The sequence below is a fragment of the Tachysurus vachellii genome, chromosome 8 (assembly GCF_030014155.1).
Source record: "Tachysurus vachellii isolate PV-2020 chromosome 8, HZAU_Pvac_v1, whole genome shotgun sequence".
In the NCBI taxonomy this organism is placed as follows: Eukaryota; Metazoa; Chordata; class Actinopteri; order Siluriformes; family Bagridae; genus Tachysurus; species Tachysurus vachellii.
The window spans coordinates 18,982,132-19,001,501 of NC_083467.1; the positions used below are offsets into that span (position 1 = coordinate 18,982,132).

The window sequence follows — 19,370 nt, forward strand, 5'->3', positions numbered from 1 at the left end:
AATATTAGGGATTAACAGCAGTGGCTAGGCTAATACACAGGATTTAGGAAGGAGAGAGAGAGAGTGGCAAATAGCCAGAAAGAGCAGCAGTAGGAGATTTTCATTACACTACACTCTCTCTTAAATAATGCTTTTCATTTTTTATGAGGTCAGTTTTTCCTAGCAGGGAAGTACAACGGCTCTGGTGTCCACAAGCTGCAATAAACGTGAATAACACGCTCACACAAGTGACCGAGCAACTGCTAACGCACAGTGATTGTGCATCTGAGATTATTACTGTTAGTATGAAGTCAATCAGAAATCAGCCTGAAGCTTTAATATGAAGGAAGAAGAAACATAACGTGACATGAGTAATGACTTCTTTAGGAAGAGTGAACAGTGTGTGTGTGTGTGCTGGAGCTGGGGAGATGTTAAGGCTGGCACATAGGGCACACTTTATCCCGGCGCTGCCTCAGAAACAATGTATTCGGTTTCACACACAAGGTTTACAAGATTGTGTCCAAGTTCACCACAACAACATGGACAGCCAATCAGATTCCACAAGACCACAAATACATACACTCACAAAATGACAAAAAAACTGAAACACATCCAGAAACCCAAACATGCTCTGACTCACTCTCTCTCTCTCTCTCTCACACACACACACAAAATAATAATCTAATAATAAACAAAAAAACACAAAAACGCAGAAGAACTCACAATAGCATACAAAATAACTCCAAAAATCGACACGCAGACACACACACAAATTTAGCCGATGAGTAACGGCTTTACTGTTATTGCATTTATACTGAGGTCTCTTCTTTAGCCCAGTGTGGTTAATGGTGTTTCCCGGTGTTAGTGAATCTAATTCTGCACAATCCTCTGAGAGAACCAGAAGAAACAATACAGAAATAGGTCATTGAATAATGCAGGCATTAACTTCCTGGCAACGGCACGCTCTCATCGACCGTTTGTGTTCGTACCCTGCTGGTGAAAAGAAAAGCTCCGGAGAATAACACACTTTGGCCTTGGACACACACTCGCACACACACACAAGGAAGACTAGAGCTGAAAACTATTTGTGATCAAAAGAACAAAACAAAGACCTCACATAGGTGTCCACTATAAGCTTTTTATATAAGAATGAAGAGCTCTCTGAGAGAGAGTCACTGGTTATAAATAGGTGTTAAGTGAACAAGGACATTCATTCTACTGAGCTTGATATCAGTAACATAAAACACAGAACAGAACAGAATAAAATGTTGCTTATTAAAGAATCATAAGTATGATCCACTGTCTGATTAAAACTCTGGATCCATTCATTGCTGATTAGCTACGCGTTTATGTCCTCTATTAGCACTTTACTCGTTATACAGGTTTTTAATGTTTGAACGAGCAGTGGTGATGAAGCGCAGTATAAATAGGGACAAATGATTTAACTCATTAAAGTGAATTAAAGATACACCTCTTGTGTGTGATAATTGTGTTAGACACCGTCTCTGCTTGCTAGCTAGGTGAACGCTTAGTATATGACCTGAACTGTCCACGATGCCAGAAATAAAGCCAAATGCCAAACTGTGCTTATGTTCTTAGTGCATCTTACCTCACTACATTTATTAAGTTTTATTCCCTTTAAAATATTGTTTAACATATTTAGTATTTGAGTAACTTAATGTAGTGCTGTGTTCCATTTCCAACATTTCCCACCACCATTTCAGCCAGTTCCTACCCACCAGCCAGGTGAAAAATAAAGACTATCACGTTTCATTCAAGACTCATAAAACCAGTCAACCTGCATCATCCAAACCGCATCACAGGCATCGGAACTTACTCAGAGGTCCAAGTTATCTGGCCTCTTCTGCATACGTCCATGATCTCACAGATAGCCACAATCGGCTCATGTCACCGTGACTGACATGGAGAAAGCATCCCATCCGTCCCGATCCAGTTTTTCTCTTTGGGCTCAGATGGCAGCGGCATGATCAGAATAGCAACGTGATTTCTGGACGATGTTTCAGAACGAAATGTGAATCACATGGCCTGCTTCACTATATACAGCATATTCACACATCGGTATAACAAAGACATCCTTTAACCTATTTAATGCACCATGAACACCGACTCTGTTCGTCACTTTAACCACGGATCTGATTTCTCAAATGACGATAAGAGCCTTAATACGATTTAAGATAACGGAGCATGCCGTTCACATGACCACTTGAACAATCTGATAGCTGGTGAGATCTGAAAGGATTAGATTACTACTGCACATGTAAACACACTCGCTCTCAGAAACCTGGTGGGATTTATAGAGAAGAGTTTGGAGGAGAAGCATCGTATTTACTCTACCAGACCTCTAGTCATATTCATCCTAAATAAGTGCAAAATATAATAAAAAAAAAAAAAAAAAAAAGAAAAGAAAGAAGAGACTGAATGGAGAAATAAAATGCGATCTCTTGTACTGTACGTGTGTGTTTGTGCTCCTATTAGAACATCACATCAGAGGAACCAAATGTGAGACAGCTAATGAAGTGCAATTGCAATTCTGCTGCATCCAGTGTTTCAGTGGAGTGAAATATTCCTCTCTCTCTCTCAGTGTAATGGGGAAAAAATCGGGTAGCTAATAGGGTCATTGTTAGCTAACGTCTGAAAATGTGCTGCAGTGTTCAATTTTCATGGTGCGCATTCAATTTTTAGAGCCATCGCACCCATCAAATCCATACAGAAAATGACTTGCACAAGGCGACATTTCATTTCGGGTTTCACGCTGCCTTCCCACCCTCAGAGGCAATGGCCCGGTGGGCTCACGCTTCCCTTCTGCTTCCTCTCATCTCATCGGAACCAAGAGCACCTCTCTAATCTCAGCCCTCGCTCTCATTACTTTGTGCTTTCCTATCTCGATATCCTTGCCATGGTAAATCTCGAGAGACGCCCCAGGCAACGTTACTTCCTCCCCCTGAAGGATATTACACAGAATACACTCCAGCATCATTTGTGATAATGTTTTTCAAGTAGGCCTTCTGGGGGAAAAAATGACCACTGCTTTAGGACTAATAGTTTAGTGTACTGGAACTTTTCATTTTCAAGTACCTTGCAAAAAAATTGAACTTTTCCATGATATTGTACTTTTTTTGAAATGCACCTGTGTATGTATATATGTATATATTAGCCAACTCACCTGATCTGAGCCCTATAGAGAATCTATGGTTTATTGTCAAGAGGAAGATGAGAGACACTAGACTCCGCAAAACAGATGAGCTGAAAGCTGCTATCAAAGCAACCTGGGCTTCCATTACACCTCAGCAGTGCCACAGGCTGATGGCCTCCATGCCACACTGCATCGATGCAGTAATTTGTGCAAAAGGAGCCACAACCCAATATTAAGTGCATAAATGAACATACTTTAGACAGAATATTGAATTTTCTGTATTATAAATGATTTCTTTAATTATCTCATGAAATCTTCTAATATTTTAAGAAACAGGGTTTTTATTTACATGAACTGTGAGCCATAATGACCTAAATTAAAAAGAGAAAAGGTTTGACATATTACAGTTCATGTGTAATAAATCCAAAATATACAAAAGTTTCAATGTTTGAAATAAAAATGTGCGATAAAAAAATGAATGTTTCCTTGGTATTCTCAGTTTTTGAGATTCAGCTGTATATAAAGTTTGCCTGCTCGTGTTTCTGTTCTTCATGCTGAATCTCTTCCCAACAGAATTTTAGACTGAAGGATTTCTTAGTCTGTGATTATTTTGAACTCACTTTCAACGCACTTTTGTATGCCGCTCTGGATAAGCGTGTCTACCAAACGCTGCAAATGTAAACACACCACACCACCAGTGCAGTGAGTAGGCAAAGGCTTGGGATGGCAACCAGGAAAGTCCATATTTGTCAAAGCGTTTCAGAAACTCCGGTCAGACCAGGCACGGCAAGACTACTGGAACGTTGTTGGATGAAATAAAACCAGGAGGAACATACTTTTGCTTTGGCTACATCTTTTATGTCATATCACAAACTAAACACAGCAGAGCCGAAATGCAAATGAGAAATAAATTCATGATGCTAGAGCACATGTAGGTCACATATCAGCCATTCAAATGTTCTAAAAACCAACAACCATAAACTGCACGTGGTGTAGATTTTCCCCCCAGAGTCTCTCGACAGGATGTTGATCATCTACAGATGATTTGTTGGCTATTTGGCAGGTGGGTCTTTAGACACATCATTAATTCTATTAAAAATTGAACATTTCTATACTCAACACTTATCCCTATGTCACCTAACTGCTGTTTTAGTCAATTTTTATTAACGAATAACAATCAGTGAAGGACATACGGTTACAAAACCAGTCACAGGAATAGTACTTCATCCTGCATTTCCAATAAGAGGGACTAATGTTACTATTTTATTCATTTATTCTTTGGATTTTTAACATTTTCTCTACATTTTGGTCACCTCCCAAGTCCCGGTCACCACCCAACACTCCCCTATAATACATCATCTAGCAACCAGATTGGATGAAGGCTAACACACTGTTCCTTGAGACACATGAAGCCAGAAGACCTACTAATAGTGTGGGTAACTTAACACAGAGCAAGGCTAACACACACACACACTCACAGAGGTAAGAGCTATCTGCCCTCTTCCACATACTGTACACGAGATCACATGTGTGCAAATGACTAGTGTCACTATGACTGAAGAAGAGAGAGAGAAACATCACCAAGAATGATGTCATACGTCTAAGGCTCATTTAATTCATGCTGTGAAATAAAACAAACTCTTTCTCGTTATCACTTACATTTAACTCTATAATCACCATTAAGTTATTCCTCTTATTTTCTACTGAAGTTAATATAAGGGGAACAAAAAAAAAGTGTTGGAAAACCTGTTAAATAAATGCCTATGACTAAAAAGGTAACATTTGATCAAACATCATAAAAACTTTGAACACGTGTTAATTCCTTTACAGTAGTGCAAGGGAAATAAAAGAAATTGTAGTAATCGTTTTAATTATGTCTTGTAGCCGAATGGAATCAAGCACATAACTGTGCGTTAAATGAAATTGGAAAGAATAAAAGACTGCTGGATGATGATAAAAGTATCACTTTGATCACATTTAAGAACATCGCTTTACTTTCAGGGACGCTTGCAGGCCATGAGACAAAGATTCGTTGCTCTTTGTTCTTAAAACTTTATTCCATAAAAAACCTCCAGAGTATAAACAATGGCACGTATGGAGTAGCTTTTCCTCTACACGTTTACAGTAATAAGCATCCATGTCTGTGGGGATTTCCTCCAGGTTTTTTTTTTTTTTTTTATTCTCCCCTTACAGATCCCGTGTGGTCCTGAATATACGAGTGCTGCCAAAAAATTCAATTAAAACACAATTCAAACATTCTATTATTCATAAACTACGAAACTGCTTATGTTTTATTAATACCGTCGGGCTCATATTGAAAACCTCAAATTTCATACCTGCACCCTGAATGAAATTTCAGTAGGTTTTCATGCAGACAGAAATTAGAATGAGGGGCTGATTGTGCTGCCCGACGTGCAGGACTCCATGGCAACGGCGACAGCAGCCGCGGTCACCAGAGAGCCACCCCATCAGCCCTAGATTAAATAAAGGGCCCTAATACATTCACAAGTGTTTGTTAAAATGCCATCATGTGACACAGATTTAGTTTGCGTCCGAGTGTGATGCATCTAGGAAAGAGGCCTCTTTTATTAGATTTTTGGAGCAAGATTTAAACTCGAAACACAGATTAATTGCATTACGGAAAGCATGAGCATTGATCTGTTTCCTGACATGCACTTAGTCTGGTGAGTTGCCATTTCATATCAAAAAGAGATTGCTGGAGCAGGCTAAGTGCTTCTGCATCCTTATTCTCTTTGGGAAATCAAAAAGAGAAAAAAAAAGAGAGATGGATGAGGGGCTTTCAGCAAGAGAGGTGGCTGCTCATGAAGGTTTACACACACAAACGCACAAGTGTGCGGTCACTGGTGAGACACATACACATAGTGACACTGATCATGTACTGAGAGAACAGATCCCTGCTCCTTTAATCAATATCATCATGTCCTGGTAGACAAAAGACTGCCACACATGTAGGAGCATATATAACAACAATAAATGTTAGTTGCAGCTTGTGTGTGTGTGTGTGTGTGTGTGTGTGTGTGTAAAACTATCTTACTTCATTTCGATCAAGCTATGCTTTCTAGCAGCTAGTTGCAGTGCCCTACAGAATTATTGGCACCCTGCATGAAAATGAGCCCCTGTAGGGCACTGTGTGTGTATGCAGGTTTGTCCAGTTTCTTACCCAGATCCATGCTTTTGGAAGATTTAATGTGATGATGCTCCATCATAACCTGAGGAGCTGGAGACATCAGAGAGCTTTCAGCTGAGCAAGGGCCTGATTCCCACTCCAGACTGATCCACACAGAGAAGCACAGAAACACAAAAGCATGATATTAAAGGCGGATTAAGATAAATGCTTTCTATGTACATGGAGCTAATACAAAACAGCTGCATGTTAGTAATCCTGATAAGTATTTCTAATAAAATAATACAGAAGATTATCTAAAAGATCTCTTAAGATGCTTTCAATCACGCTGCATTTAGTCTGGTGGAACCGAGCCCTGTTGTGTTTCATCACATGTTTGCAGATGAGGGGCTGCTAAACTGTTAAACTTGTTACTATACATAAAACTGGTGATTAGTGTTAGAAATATTCCTTGGCCATGTGCACTCTCGTTATATTTCAAAATAAAAGTTTAAATCTGCACGCTTTCGGATTAGCAATCCATAAGGGGAAAAAAAGCTGTAAAAGGTTATTAAAGTTAAACCTGAGGGGAAACGTTCTATCTAGAATGCTACAGGAGAGTATTTCCCCATCAGTCAGAGGTCTAGGTAGAACATCTTTCAGAAGCTAAAATCCAAATAGTCCTTAAAAAAGACTTTTATTAGAATTTTTTCTATACGGATAGAGAAAAGTACGTTCCAACAATATTCATCTTTTGTACCATTAGTATGTTTCTTTCCCCTGCCTTTCTGGGTAAAAGCTGTAGACATAGTACTGTATATGTAGAAAAGACGTATGCTGGGGAGAGTATACAGTCTGAATGAGTTTCGTAAAACCATTAAAAACAAACATAAAACCCACCGCACAATAATCAAGGACGCTGAATAAAATTACCTCTGATGGGGCTGATGGTTCAAGCCTCCATTCAGGTCTCCATTCTGCCTATAAGGACTGAATGCTAGCTCTTCACCATAACCCCCATTTGAAACTGTGAAGGAAAAAAAGAGAGAAGGAGAAAAAACCCATCATTAGAGTAGTTCACTGAGCTGTCTGAGGGACATTATGCAGCTTAATTTGAGCGCTGGCTGTTGGGGTCAGTAGCGGAGCAGTGAGAGGTGACGGTGTGGCCGCTGCTCTGAGAGACGCCCAGAGACTGAGCCTATTATCAGCTGTGACATGGTGCAATCGCCACTCACGTTTTAATGATCACTCACACTCAGGATAATGGTGGTAGTGCAGAGGATGACGTGGATTTCTTACCTCTCAGTGAACATAGTTAAAATGGGGTGCGGGTGTTGGGGTGGGGGAAGTCGGGGTGGGGGTGAGAGCCTAAACAATGTGTTTAGTAAGCCTGCACATTTGCCCAGGGCAGACGTAGGGACGATAATAAATAGGAAAATGAACACAGGGAAGAAATGACAAACAGTAGAGTAGTTAAGAAAAAGATATCCAGACTGAGGGCTCAGCTTGAGTCCTATTTGCCTAAACTGATTATGTCCAACTGCTCCACTCTCCCCAGCAACAGGGAAGCTTTACACCTCCTGGCCTTTCGCTTACCAGACAAAGAGACAGCATTCAGCATAATCCGTTTTGTTTCTGTTTGCGTAGGTGTCTCAGTTTCACTCATGGCCACAGCATGATCTGAGTGAGATTTAAACCAATTTGTGACAGAGGCCTTGTATGGTGATAACTAGACATGAGAAAGGGGTGATTAAAGCTCATAAAAATGAACAGTGTAGAGCTCAAGTCAAAGCGGGGAGCCTTTGTCTGGAGTACAACAACACGAAAAGACAACAAATGCCTCGAATTCCTAGACGCTTAGCATGCTGTCTACATTAACTTAAACAATGAGCTGAGAAAATCACATTTTAGTAGTGACTAATGCCAGATAAGTGCTTTCTGCTACGATCAGGCGAGTCCCTAGGAAATCTAAACTGTATTCTAGTGCTTCTGCACAAGCGCCTTGTGGCTTTTTGTATATAAATAAAAAACAACTAAAAAAAATTGACAAATAAATCTTGAGAAGGTTTTGTAAATGTTTTAATTTTACAGTTTATAACATTAATATCTCATTGCATAAACGTCCACATTCTTCTTTAGTACTGCTCTTGGCATTAAAGTTCTTTCATTACATTCGCAATGGAGCTATTTTACAGTCAGCGGCTGCAGGAGCTCCGAAAGACCATCCGTGGCCGGGGGCCTACAGAACAAAATTGGCCATGCTCTGTGAGTGGGAGGATTGGCATACTCTCTCCCCTGTCAATCACAGCAATACTAGCCAAATCACAGGGATCTGGAAGCACATGAATGAGGAAGAACTTGTGACAAGTCTCGGAGGAGGCACGTGTTAGCCTTCATCCTCACCTGTTTGCAGCTACTGTATTATGGGCAGAGCTGGCTGGGGGATCAGACTTGGAAAGTGACCAAATTGGGTGACAAATGAGGGAATTTTGATGCTAATCAAAAATAATCAAACCTTTAATCAAGCAAACCTTTAATCAAACCTTTAATCAAGCAGTTAAGGCTCTGGGTTTAGGATCGGGGTTCAAGCCCCAGCACTGCAGAGCTGCAACTGTTGGGCCCTTAACCCTCACTGCTCCAGGGGCGCTGCATCATGGCTGACCCCAACCTCCAGTTAGGATGTGCTTTAATCTATATGACAAATAAAGGCTTCTATCCATCTCAATCATAAATACTTCTACCAAGCTGGAGGAAAAAGTTCTAAATGTTTCAAGCTCTCAAGTCATTTCAGTGGCACTTTAAAAAAGAAAATCTATAAACTATATACAAAATGTTATGAGTGTGAAAATCAGGCTGAGGCTCGTCTTCACTTGTATGGTGTGTGTGTGTACCAGTGAAAGTGAGCTGCTCTCTCTGTCTCTGTGATGGAGTAGCTGTGCTTTGGCACCATGGGGCTGGAAATCGCGCCTGACAAACGAATAGATCAGGCTGCTCCGCACAGGCCAACCAGTCATCATTACTCATGATCCGGCACAGCGATGACTGTTTATTAGTATTAGTACCTCTCTCATCTGTTTGTGTGGCAGAGGGTGAGGGTGATTCATCAGCCGCACACACTCGTACACACTCAAACAGAACTTTCAATAAAGATGAACTGATGTTAAAGTGAGTGAAACGGTGGGTCTCTTCAAACTACTCTGTATTCTGAACACTCTCCACCGCACACGAGCCGCACAAACACAGTTATTTATCAGCAGAAATGTGAAATAGCAGGACTGGAATAAGACGTTTCCTCGGAAAATGATGGATCAATGGCTCTTCGAGCTGAAGCAGGGTTATTAATCCTAAACCACCCAAACCTTTAGCGAAGCAGAAACACTGTAAAACTCCTCATCAAGACCCTTTTGCAACATGAACATTGCTGGTGTGAAGGGTTTTACTACTGTGGAGGACAGAGTTGTGTGTGAGTTCTGTGACAGAGAAAAGGTGTTTATGCTGGAGGATTAAATGCACAACACTTTCATCTTCACTGCCTGATTTTTTTAAATCAGGACCCAAGTGAATTATAAAAGATGTACAAATCTAGACCTATCAGTAATATAAGTTTTTTTGGACACAAAATTATAAAAACTTTCTGGATAAATGCATATGTATCATATAACACCATAATTACCAAGTCTAGATATGTATTTGATGGCGATAACTTCAGATATCTGTTAACCCTGAGTGAGTAATGCACTCTCCTCTTAGTGGAAGAGGAAGTTCAAATTCTCGTTGCTGAACTTCTTAACAATATGGCAAATTATTTGATTGTTTTCTTACTTGAAGATGAAGGAAAATATGTGAAACAGATGAAACATTTTGTTGCTATACTTAACATTTTACTGTCGTCTTTTCATCCCAAGGGTTTTGCTACTGCTTATTTATACCACAGCCCTGAACTCTTGAAGGAGTTGTAGTTGATTAATGTAGTCTAACAGCAGCTCAGCCTGTAGTTCTGGTTGTCACATAAATAACAGGTTGATATTAATGCACTTGGACAAATATGTTATAGCTTCAACAACAACAAAATAAACCAACTCATTCAGAGTGACTTGTATAGCCGATGCTCAAAATAATCTAATTGTAAACAAACAAAAAGTATAATGTAGTGGTGGATATGGTGAAGTTTTCTAAAAGGAGGGTTTTTTTAATGCTTACAAAAGAAGTCTTTGACTGTCGGAGCTTATTTTACATTAACACGACTTTTTTATTTGTATTTATATATAAATAATTTTATATAAAAAATAATATATAAATTATAAATAATTTATATATATATATATATATATATATATATATATATATATATATATATATATATATATATATATATATATATATATATATATATTAATTTATGACATAAATGCATCATAGTTCAAGGACACAGCAAGCCTTACTAAAATATTCACACATCCATGCATGTATTCAGTCTTTGTGTCCATTTAGACATTTAAAACAGCACACACTTCTCCTGATATATATGCAGTGTCATTCCTTTACAGTAAAAGCTGTAAATAATTGTCTTTGCTCATACTGTATTAGCAGACATAGCTAAAGCCTGTGGAATCAAACCCTTGCTGTATTATGCAGTTCAAATTGTTTGTTATTTTACATGTAGCAGACATTATTAAAATGTGCTTCTCCACAAAGCCTAGATTTTAAGAGGGAGGGAAAAGAAAAGAAAAAAACCATAATGATCGCAAGGTCAGGAACAGGAAATGCAAAACAAGCACATGAAGTAAACACAGCACAAAAGAAGAAGGATGCGTTCATTTCTACTTTAGTCATGAGAAGGTCGTACCTTGCAGTATTCCCAGCTGGCTTGTAGCGAGAGAGGGAGAGAAAGGGAGAGAGAGGGAGAGAGAGAGAAAGAGAGAGAGAGAATATTTGCAAAAATCATATATTTATGAATTGTGAAATCAGCAGTAATACATAAGCAATAGGCAGAAGAAAAGAAGGCTGTGAAAAGGCAGAGAGACATGGAAGAAATTTGTGATGTTGTCAGTACGTTGTTCTACAAATCTAAATGAGAAATGAGGTAAAAGTGGATGTGTACGCCAAAGCCAATGGTGGATTTTAGGAAACAGAACAGTGCAGCGCTCTATTTGAACCCTGCTTGTGGTGCAGCTGAAATCCTAGAGGAGGATTATTTCTCTTTTATGTTCAGCTGAAGGGATGGTTCACGCGACACGCTACAGTCGTCGCCATTTTACATGAAAAGAATCACAAATGTGCCCCGAATTCCTGTATTTTTAAACATGTGGGGGAGAATGTCGAGGCATAAGGGAGATAAAGAGAAAGCAAACTAACTTGTATGACACGCTTACTGTACTGGTGTTGACATTATACATCCACGACACTGCAGAACGTGATATGGTATCACAAGAAAGGAGAAGATACAGCTACTACTTTGATTCCAGACAATGCACTGGTTGAGTTCCTGGGTTTATTTCTCATTGCATGATGAACATCATGATTGTGTTTATTTGAGGTACAACAAATTCAGTCCCAGATAAGCATTGTCTGAAGCAACTGATATCGAAAGTGTTTACATGATCCACTCAGACTTTCAGCAGCATATAGTGAAGTGTTACATAAAATAACAGCATAAAAAACAGCTCTTGTTTACTACTGAATCTAGAAGCCAGTGTTTTACAATGTTAGCATAATGTCTCCTGAAATACAGTGTTTTTTTTTTTTAATCTCTGTAGCCTCTCGGTTCATGATGAAGAGGTTGGATTTCAGATGAGGGAGTGTGGGTTTGAATAAGTTGAAATGTTTATTACACTTCACATAATTTAAAGTGCTACTTTAGGATTAATAGTTTCATAAATACAGTGTTTGATACACACAGGTATTCATTTTTCTATAATTTGAGGGACAACGTAATAAATAAAACCGTGCACATTATTACTATGGTTGAAGCTCCACAGGTTCTAGTCCCTACTCCAGTGTCGAGGTCCAGTACTCCTGGTATCCTCACAGGAGGGCTAACCAAATTACTCAGAGGTACTTGGCTAGATTACGAGTCACTTAGCACTCGAAACAACAAAATGTAACATTTATTACTGACATTCTAGGACTGCAGCTGTCTAGTTTTAATTGGTTCGTCTAATGTAGGCTAATGGCTCCATAAAGGGTATATTATTATTATTATTATTATTATTATTATTATTATTATTGTTATTATTATAATCCAGGTTGGAGTAGGTGGAGAAAAGTGTCAGGAGTGTTGTGTGACAGAGGAGTTCAGCAAGAATCAAAGAAAAGGTTTAGAAGACAGCAGTGAGGCCAACTATGCTGTATGGGTTAGAGACTGTAGCAGTGAGGAAATGACATGAGGCAGAGATGGAGGTAGCAGAGATGAGGATGTTGAGGTTCTCTTTAGGAGTGATGAGGATGGACAGGATTAGGAATGAGCGCATCAGAGGGACGGCTCAGCTTGGCTGTTTTAAAGACAAGGTCAGAGAGGCTAGACTAAGATGGTTTGTACATGTACAGAGAAGGGAGATGGTTATATTGGTAGAAGGATGTTGGAGATGGAGCTGTCAGGTAAGAGGTCAAGAGGAAGGCCAAAGAGGAGATATATGGACATGTTGAAAGAGGATGTGAAGGTAATTGGTGCGAGAGTAGAGGACCCCAAACGGGAAAAGCCAAAGTAGAGGAAGATTATTATTATTATTATTATTATGTTTCGATTTAATTACATGGCAGACTGACAAAAAGGAGTGGAAATTGCTTTGTGTGTGTTAATATATTTATAGTAATATATAAACAGTATAACTAAACAGCAATATTTTAAGTAGTCTAAGACTACATTAATATGGCATGTGTTATTATGGTAGGTTTTCTTCAGGGACAGAAAGTACCACATGAACCGAATGAGTACATGTTTACAGAAAATTCAGTAGGATATTATAGAGGTTCGGAGTAACACTCAGACAGGAGGCTCCGAATTTCTTGTTATACCTCAGTCTATTTGAAATGTTTGTAATACGCAAAATACTGGCAATAATTTGAATGAATTTGAATTGTAATTTGTGACATGACAGACACCACAGGCTCTCTCACTCACCCACAGATCGCTCAAAGACATTGTTCATCACCATATGGGGCTGCACAGGACTCTCTGATTGGTTGAGGAGCGCAGCTTGGCCCAGGCAGCTATCAAAGGATCGATTGAGGATTCTCCGTGAGTCTGGGTACTCCTGCAAGACAGAGAGTGAAGAGCTTAGTCAATGTATTGATAATGTTTCTGAAGTGCAGGTGCAGAACAAGCAAATCTGAGACCTAAGTGAGCTAAAACTGCATCAGCATTCCTTAGCAATTCAATAACGCAAAGAGATGAAAGCCATACTGTCTCGTGTTTGGGCGAAAACCTAAAACAAGAAGTGTTGAGGTTTTAGGATCAGGTTTTAGCTAGTAAAATTTATTTCATGGCTTCTGATGTGCCCAGATTTAATTCTGAGATTGAAGAGAAAGTCTTTTTATTATCCTGCCCTGAGGTTTACGTACACAATGAAATATGTGAACAGGAGAGTCGGATTTAAAAAAAAACTGAAGCAGTATCCGCACTCTCATCGAATGTCCCGTATAACGGCTTGTACAAAGATGGAGCAAGCTGCCTGCAAATGGTTAATTGTGGATCATTAAAAAGCAAATGACAGGCACTTATACAGTCTATATACTTAGGAGCTGTAGTTGATGGACAGTCTGGTGTTGGCACTGAAGGCGGTTCTCCTTCTTCCAGTGTGTGTCATGACTGTGAGAAAGCTCTGGTACAATATTTCATTTCTTTGTCATTTCAAGAGTTTCCTGTTTCCTCCTATGTGACTGACAACACATCTCTCACATAGCCCGAGGTTATGTAGTCTAGGCATAACATTTACCTAGATTAAGGTCAGACATGAAAAACTATGATGGAAAAAACAACAACAGTGGACTAAATTCTGTATAATAATCACATTGGCATCGTGCAACACAGAAAACCATGAATCAACAGGTTCTACGTTCCCGAAGACCTACATTTACATTTCCTACACCCTATAGGAGCAAGATGGACAGGCTGTAACATTAACACTACAGAAATCAAGTCCACAGGGAAGCACAGTGTGAATGAGTAGATAGGTATGAAAGAAGAGAGCCGGTGCTGGCCCTGAAATGAGATGACGGCAAGGGATCGATGGGGGATCTTGAAAACCCGGAGCATGAATTTACAAGTCAGGAAATGCAGGAGCATCAGCCAGGGAGTTTAAGAGCTGAGGGTAAGTGTCAAAAGTGTACATCAAATCAGGCCAGTATGTGGAAAGCAAAGGAATGAAGGGATAAAGGCAAGAACGGAAAATGTGCCGCTGCTGTTGCAGTGGCACAAGATCCAAAATTTACAAAGACCTGGGAGTTCTGAAGCTTGCAAGAGCTTCCCAGTAATGACATACAGCATCTATAGACACAGGCTGAGACGGCAAGAAAGCAGGAGCACTGCAAAAGACCTCAGGACATTTCCATGCAGAACTGTGTGCTCATCAAACTGGTGTTAAGCTCTGCTGGAGAATTATGCTGCATGAGAGGGTTTTAAAATGTGTCTTTTAATCCATCTGTTTCTGTATGAGTGGCTTCACTTCCTTTATTGAAAGACAAGCAAGAAAACAGGATGAGAAAAAAACGGAGAAAGAATGAAAGCCAGCCAAAAGTGTGTGTGAGAGAGTGAGTGTGAGAGAGTGTGTGTGTGTGTGTGAGAGAGAGAGAGAGAGAGGGAGAGAGAGGCTGTCAAGAAACTGAATGAACAGTATCCTAGTACAGTTTCCATGGCCTGTGCCATCCCAGTGTGTGTGTGTGTGTGTGTGTGTGTGTGTGTGTGTGTGTGTGTGTACAGCTCCAGGATCCAGCAGTACAAGCCACAACAGTCTCTAATTCTGTCTTAATCAGCATAACAAAAGACGCAATTCATGGTGCTGTGTAAAACAGAAGCATGCTGGCAGGTCCACTTGCCCCCTGCAGCACTGGCACACACTGGGCAGCTCTGCCCTCTGACTGGGAGGAGTGGAGGAGGAAGGGCTTGGGCTTCCAGCTCCTCCAGCTTCCCCCTGGGCCTCTACTCAATTAGTGCCTGCACTGTAATAAGATCATCACCCAGGTATTTAAACTGGTGCTACTAAAAGGGACGCGATCACATCTGGCTGCTAGTTTTTTTTCGCCATTATTAGGGGAAAAAAACAACAACTTATTTTTCATATTATGTATTGTCATGGGCTGTAACTTAGGTTCTCTCTAGCACTTTCTTAGCATTTTCCCGCCCCTTACTGTTACTTTTCATTTGGAGAGGTAATTATAAAACTCGGAGGAAAGTGTTACTCTTTGATGTGTTTAGAAAAGCTCTTATAATTAGTGAAGCTGGGTCAATAGACAAAAAAATGTTTTGGAGCACTGAATTTCACCAAAGCAGGGTAGCACTCTGGAGAACCCTTAACGATAGCTCCAAGACAGATTCTAATACTTATGTACAAATACATAAATACAGGCATCTCTGACAGGAATTTCTTTTTCTTTATTTATCACATAATATCCAGCAGGGCTTAAATGCTGTCTGGTGTCTGTACATTTGCACACTCGTTCACACAAAACAGGCAGAAAAAACATCTTAGTGTCATTTAATGTGGTGAATGTTGCCAAGGTAAAGCCATTATGGAGTTGGGCTACGGCAGCTCATATAGACTAGTGTTAACTTCAAAAGACCACCTGTGTAAGTGCAAAAGTGAATTTCAGTCACAGTTAATCAGGGTAATAAAAAGAGCATTAAGTGCTATTCACTTTCATGATTCCTGACGTGCCGTGGATTTTTAGAAGGTTTGGCACTGAGTGAAAAAAATTTCTTGTACATTGTTTAAATGATTCATTATTCCTTTTTTTTTTTATTATTTCAGAATAATTTACAACATTACTCCACAGATTCAGGTAAGATTAAAAAGACAATTTCTAAACAAGATCTTATTACTGGTTACTTTTGCTCAGTAATGATCTTCCCTCTGCAGGCTGAACTTATGCTCAAGTCTGTCCATCCTACATGATGCAATGCTGTGACATACCACTACTGTGGTCTCGGGAAAGTCACCACACACATGTACGAGCACAAGTGTGCACACAGACCTGATTTTTTTAAGCTCCTTCCATCCATTATTTCACCCTCTCGGTGCTACCCACGATACTATCTTCCGAGCCCACATCCGTTCTATACACAGGGGGCCGACAGCATCCCGTCGGCACCGTCTTCTCCTGCCTCCTGGCTACACCACACTGAGGTCTTTGCTCCATACCAGACCATAAAGCATTAATTTTAGGAAAAGTTCCAGATTTGCAGAGCGGGTCTGCAGTAAGCATCACTCCTTTGGCCACAAGGGCAGCTTCAATGTCCAGCTTAATTACACACTATTTAGGAGCAGCTGGAGGGAGTGTTTGGGGAATGTGTATCCAGGTTTTGAATGTGGCTGCATGTTTGTAAAGTCCTGAGATGAGCATATGGGTGTCCTCTGAGACAGATGCAGAGGGAGGAGGACAGGTTTTAACGCTCAGCTGGAAATAAACTCCACAAGCTCAGGAGAACTGATGATGAGGTGAAAGTGGAGGGGTGGTGAGGTGTCTGTCCAAAACATTTCTCTTACTGCCTCGTGGGCTTTAGAAAAATTTCCTGCCTCCAAGCAGAGCCAGGAATCAGATTCCAGTTTATTCTAATATTATAGGCACCACTTTCCTTTAATCTAAAGTTTTCCACGTGCAGTTTAACGTCACAGCTTCATAAAATATTGTTCTATTTAACCAAACCAGTAAATGTTCCTAAGCCATTTAATACTTACGGTCCCAATTTTGTAATAGTTCTCTCAAGCGTTAGAGTGGTGGAACTGGTCACATAACCAGAGTCATTTACTTCAAGCACTCACCTCAAAAATATAATGCTAGCAAATCAATACTATCTGTGCATGCTATATACAGATCCAACTACCACATTTGGAAGATATAATCTTTAAAAAGGGCCGTTATTGATTTTAATAAGATTGTACTGCCACATTTCTACCTGCATCACAGCAGAGATGCTATGACTGGAAAGGCCATGACTGAAACCAGGCACGGCTCACTATAAATACAGGAATCTGCCTAGGGATAATTCAAAATATCACTGTTATTGCATCACTGTTACATAATACCTTAAATCTCTTAACGACAGGGCAACATCTTATCTTTTGCACATCACTAATGAATGTCCATTTAAAGGCAGGGTCTCCGATTTTTGAGAAATGCTTCAGAAAACTGAGTCGGGCCGAATAATAAACAAAAATCAAAACAAAAATTAAAACAAACGTGTAGCTAATGAGCAGAAAGGGGCGGGGCTTGTCAATATGGGCGGAGAGAGTGTTCAGTGCGCATGTGTGACATTAGCAGAAAGCGGTTTTAACATTGACATGGCGAATAAAAACAAAGAAAGAAAGTGAAGAAAGGCTTACGATAAGGCAAGAAGTAGGACGTGTTAATATAGGATCAGCTTTCCAGCGCTGGAGAGAACTGAAGGAGCAGGAAGTTGGCCGCATATTCACAGATTGGAGTTTCCCGAGTCAATAACTCCTGAGCTAAACGCTGTTACTACACAAATAACACCTTTTTATCGTAGTAATGTAGAGAGGCATCTACAACCGCGTTTTGCTAGTAACAGCGTTTAGCTCAGGAGTTATTGACTCGAGAACCTCGAATCTGTGAATATGCGGCCAACTTTACTTAAGATGCCGAGGCTGCTTTTTTTCCTTCTCGATAGGTGAGTAACGTTGGTTTTGCTTTGTTACACAGACCTAATATATGCCGTCCTTTGCGTGATTATGCTTGTGTGTCATTTTTGCTTGTTTGTTTATCTGCAATCGTATTGTTTTTCCCTTCAGCTATGATAGACATTTCTTTCCATTATTTGCCGGGGTTGCGTATGTGTGTGGGCGGAGCTATCAGTACAGGGGTGGGACCCATTTGGGTTAGGGGCGTGTTTGTTTTGGTGATTTCAAATGTCGACATTGGCTTTCAAAAATCGGAGACCCTGCCTTTAATTGAAATGTTACTGTATGTTCATTCCTAGTGTTTTTCCTAAGGTGGTGTAAAATCCGCTATATTGCACCTCTTCTTCCACTTCTTTGCTTCAAGCTGTCTGGGGAAACTCTTCAAGCTGACTATGATGTCCAAATTATTTTGAAAAATTCATGTAGTTTGCATGTAGCATATAGTGAATATATTAACATCAGTTATTTACTCAAAGTTTATATAGTTAAGAAAACATCTGGGTTTAAATGGGTTAATTGTAATAAAGCAATAGTGTATACTATGAAGTGCTATTGTCATTGGAGCGTGGATATGTGTGTGTGCGTAGCCTGAGTGAGGCAAACTGCATTGCACAGTGCCCTCAGAGTGGGAATGTGTTAAACTCTGGGCTTAATGGATCAAACAGCACCGCTGGTTAGTATTCATGTGTGGGCGAAGAAGCAGCAGCAGAACATAGAGATCGGCAGCAAGGTTCAGTCCGGAGAGAAAGAAACAACAAAAGAAGAAGCCAGAGTCAAGTCGGAGGTGCGTGTGGCTTTGCACATCACGGTATTCATCCCACCTTTCAAATCCCACTGACACGTAGTACTAACACTCCAATGTCCCCTCCTTTATTCAATTCTGCAGCCGCACACATACACGAGCATGGGCTTCGGCAGAAAAAGACACACAATGACGGTTGATAAGCTCACAAAACTTCCTTTGTGCCTCTGTGCAGTGATACTGCTTCCCCTGGAGGCGTAGCTCTGACCTCAGTCAAGGAGAACCTCTGCACACAGCGAGGAAAAGGCACTCAAACTATGAATAATCAACACCTGTGACTGAACTGCTCAACGAAGTGGCAGTCACAGAGGAGCAAGAAAAGCACAGAAAGACGATGAGTAAGTATTGTGAGGTGAAGCGGACAAGTTAGTGGCACTCACAGACCTACCTGGTGAGAGTGCAGAAAGGCTCGGAGGACAACAAGCTGGATCATCCCTCTGAGGTTCCCTTCCATGGACA

The 19,370-nt window shown here is 40.2% G+C and overlaps 1 protein-coding gene across 7 annotated transcripts in view; it reads right to left on the bottom strand.

The window, feature by feature from the left end:
- The window catches only part of pard3bb (par-3 family cell polarity regulator beta b), a 256,531-nt gene that overhangs the window by 98,151 nt on the left and 139,010 nt on the right, over positions 1-19,370 (bottom strand). For all 7 annotated transcript variants that reach the window (XM_060876753.1, XM_060876749.1, XM_060876750.1 and 4 more), the window contains exons 13-16: positions 19,300-19,370; positions 13,378-13,510; positions 7,191-7,284; positions 6,315-6,424 (exon numbers count right to left, since the gene is read on the bottom strand). The exon at positions 19,300-19,370 is cut by the window's right edge and continues 100 nt beyond it. In XM_060876753.1, the coding sequence (XP_060732736.1) occupies positions 6,315-6,424; positions 7,191-7,284; positions 13,378-13,510; positions 19,300-19,370 (408 nt within the window). The remainder of the gene's footprint in view (positions 1-6,314; positions 6,425-7,190; positions 7,285-13,377; positions 13,511-19,299) is intronic.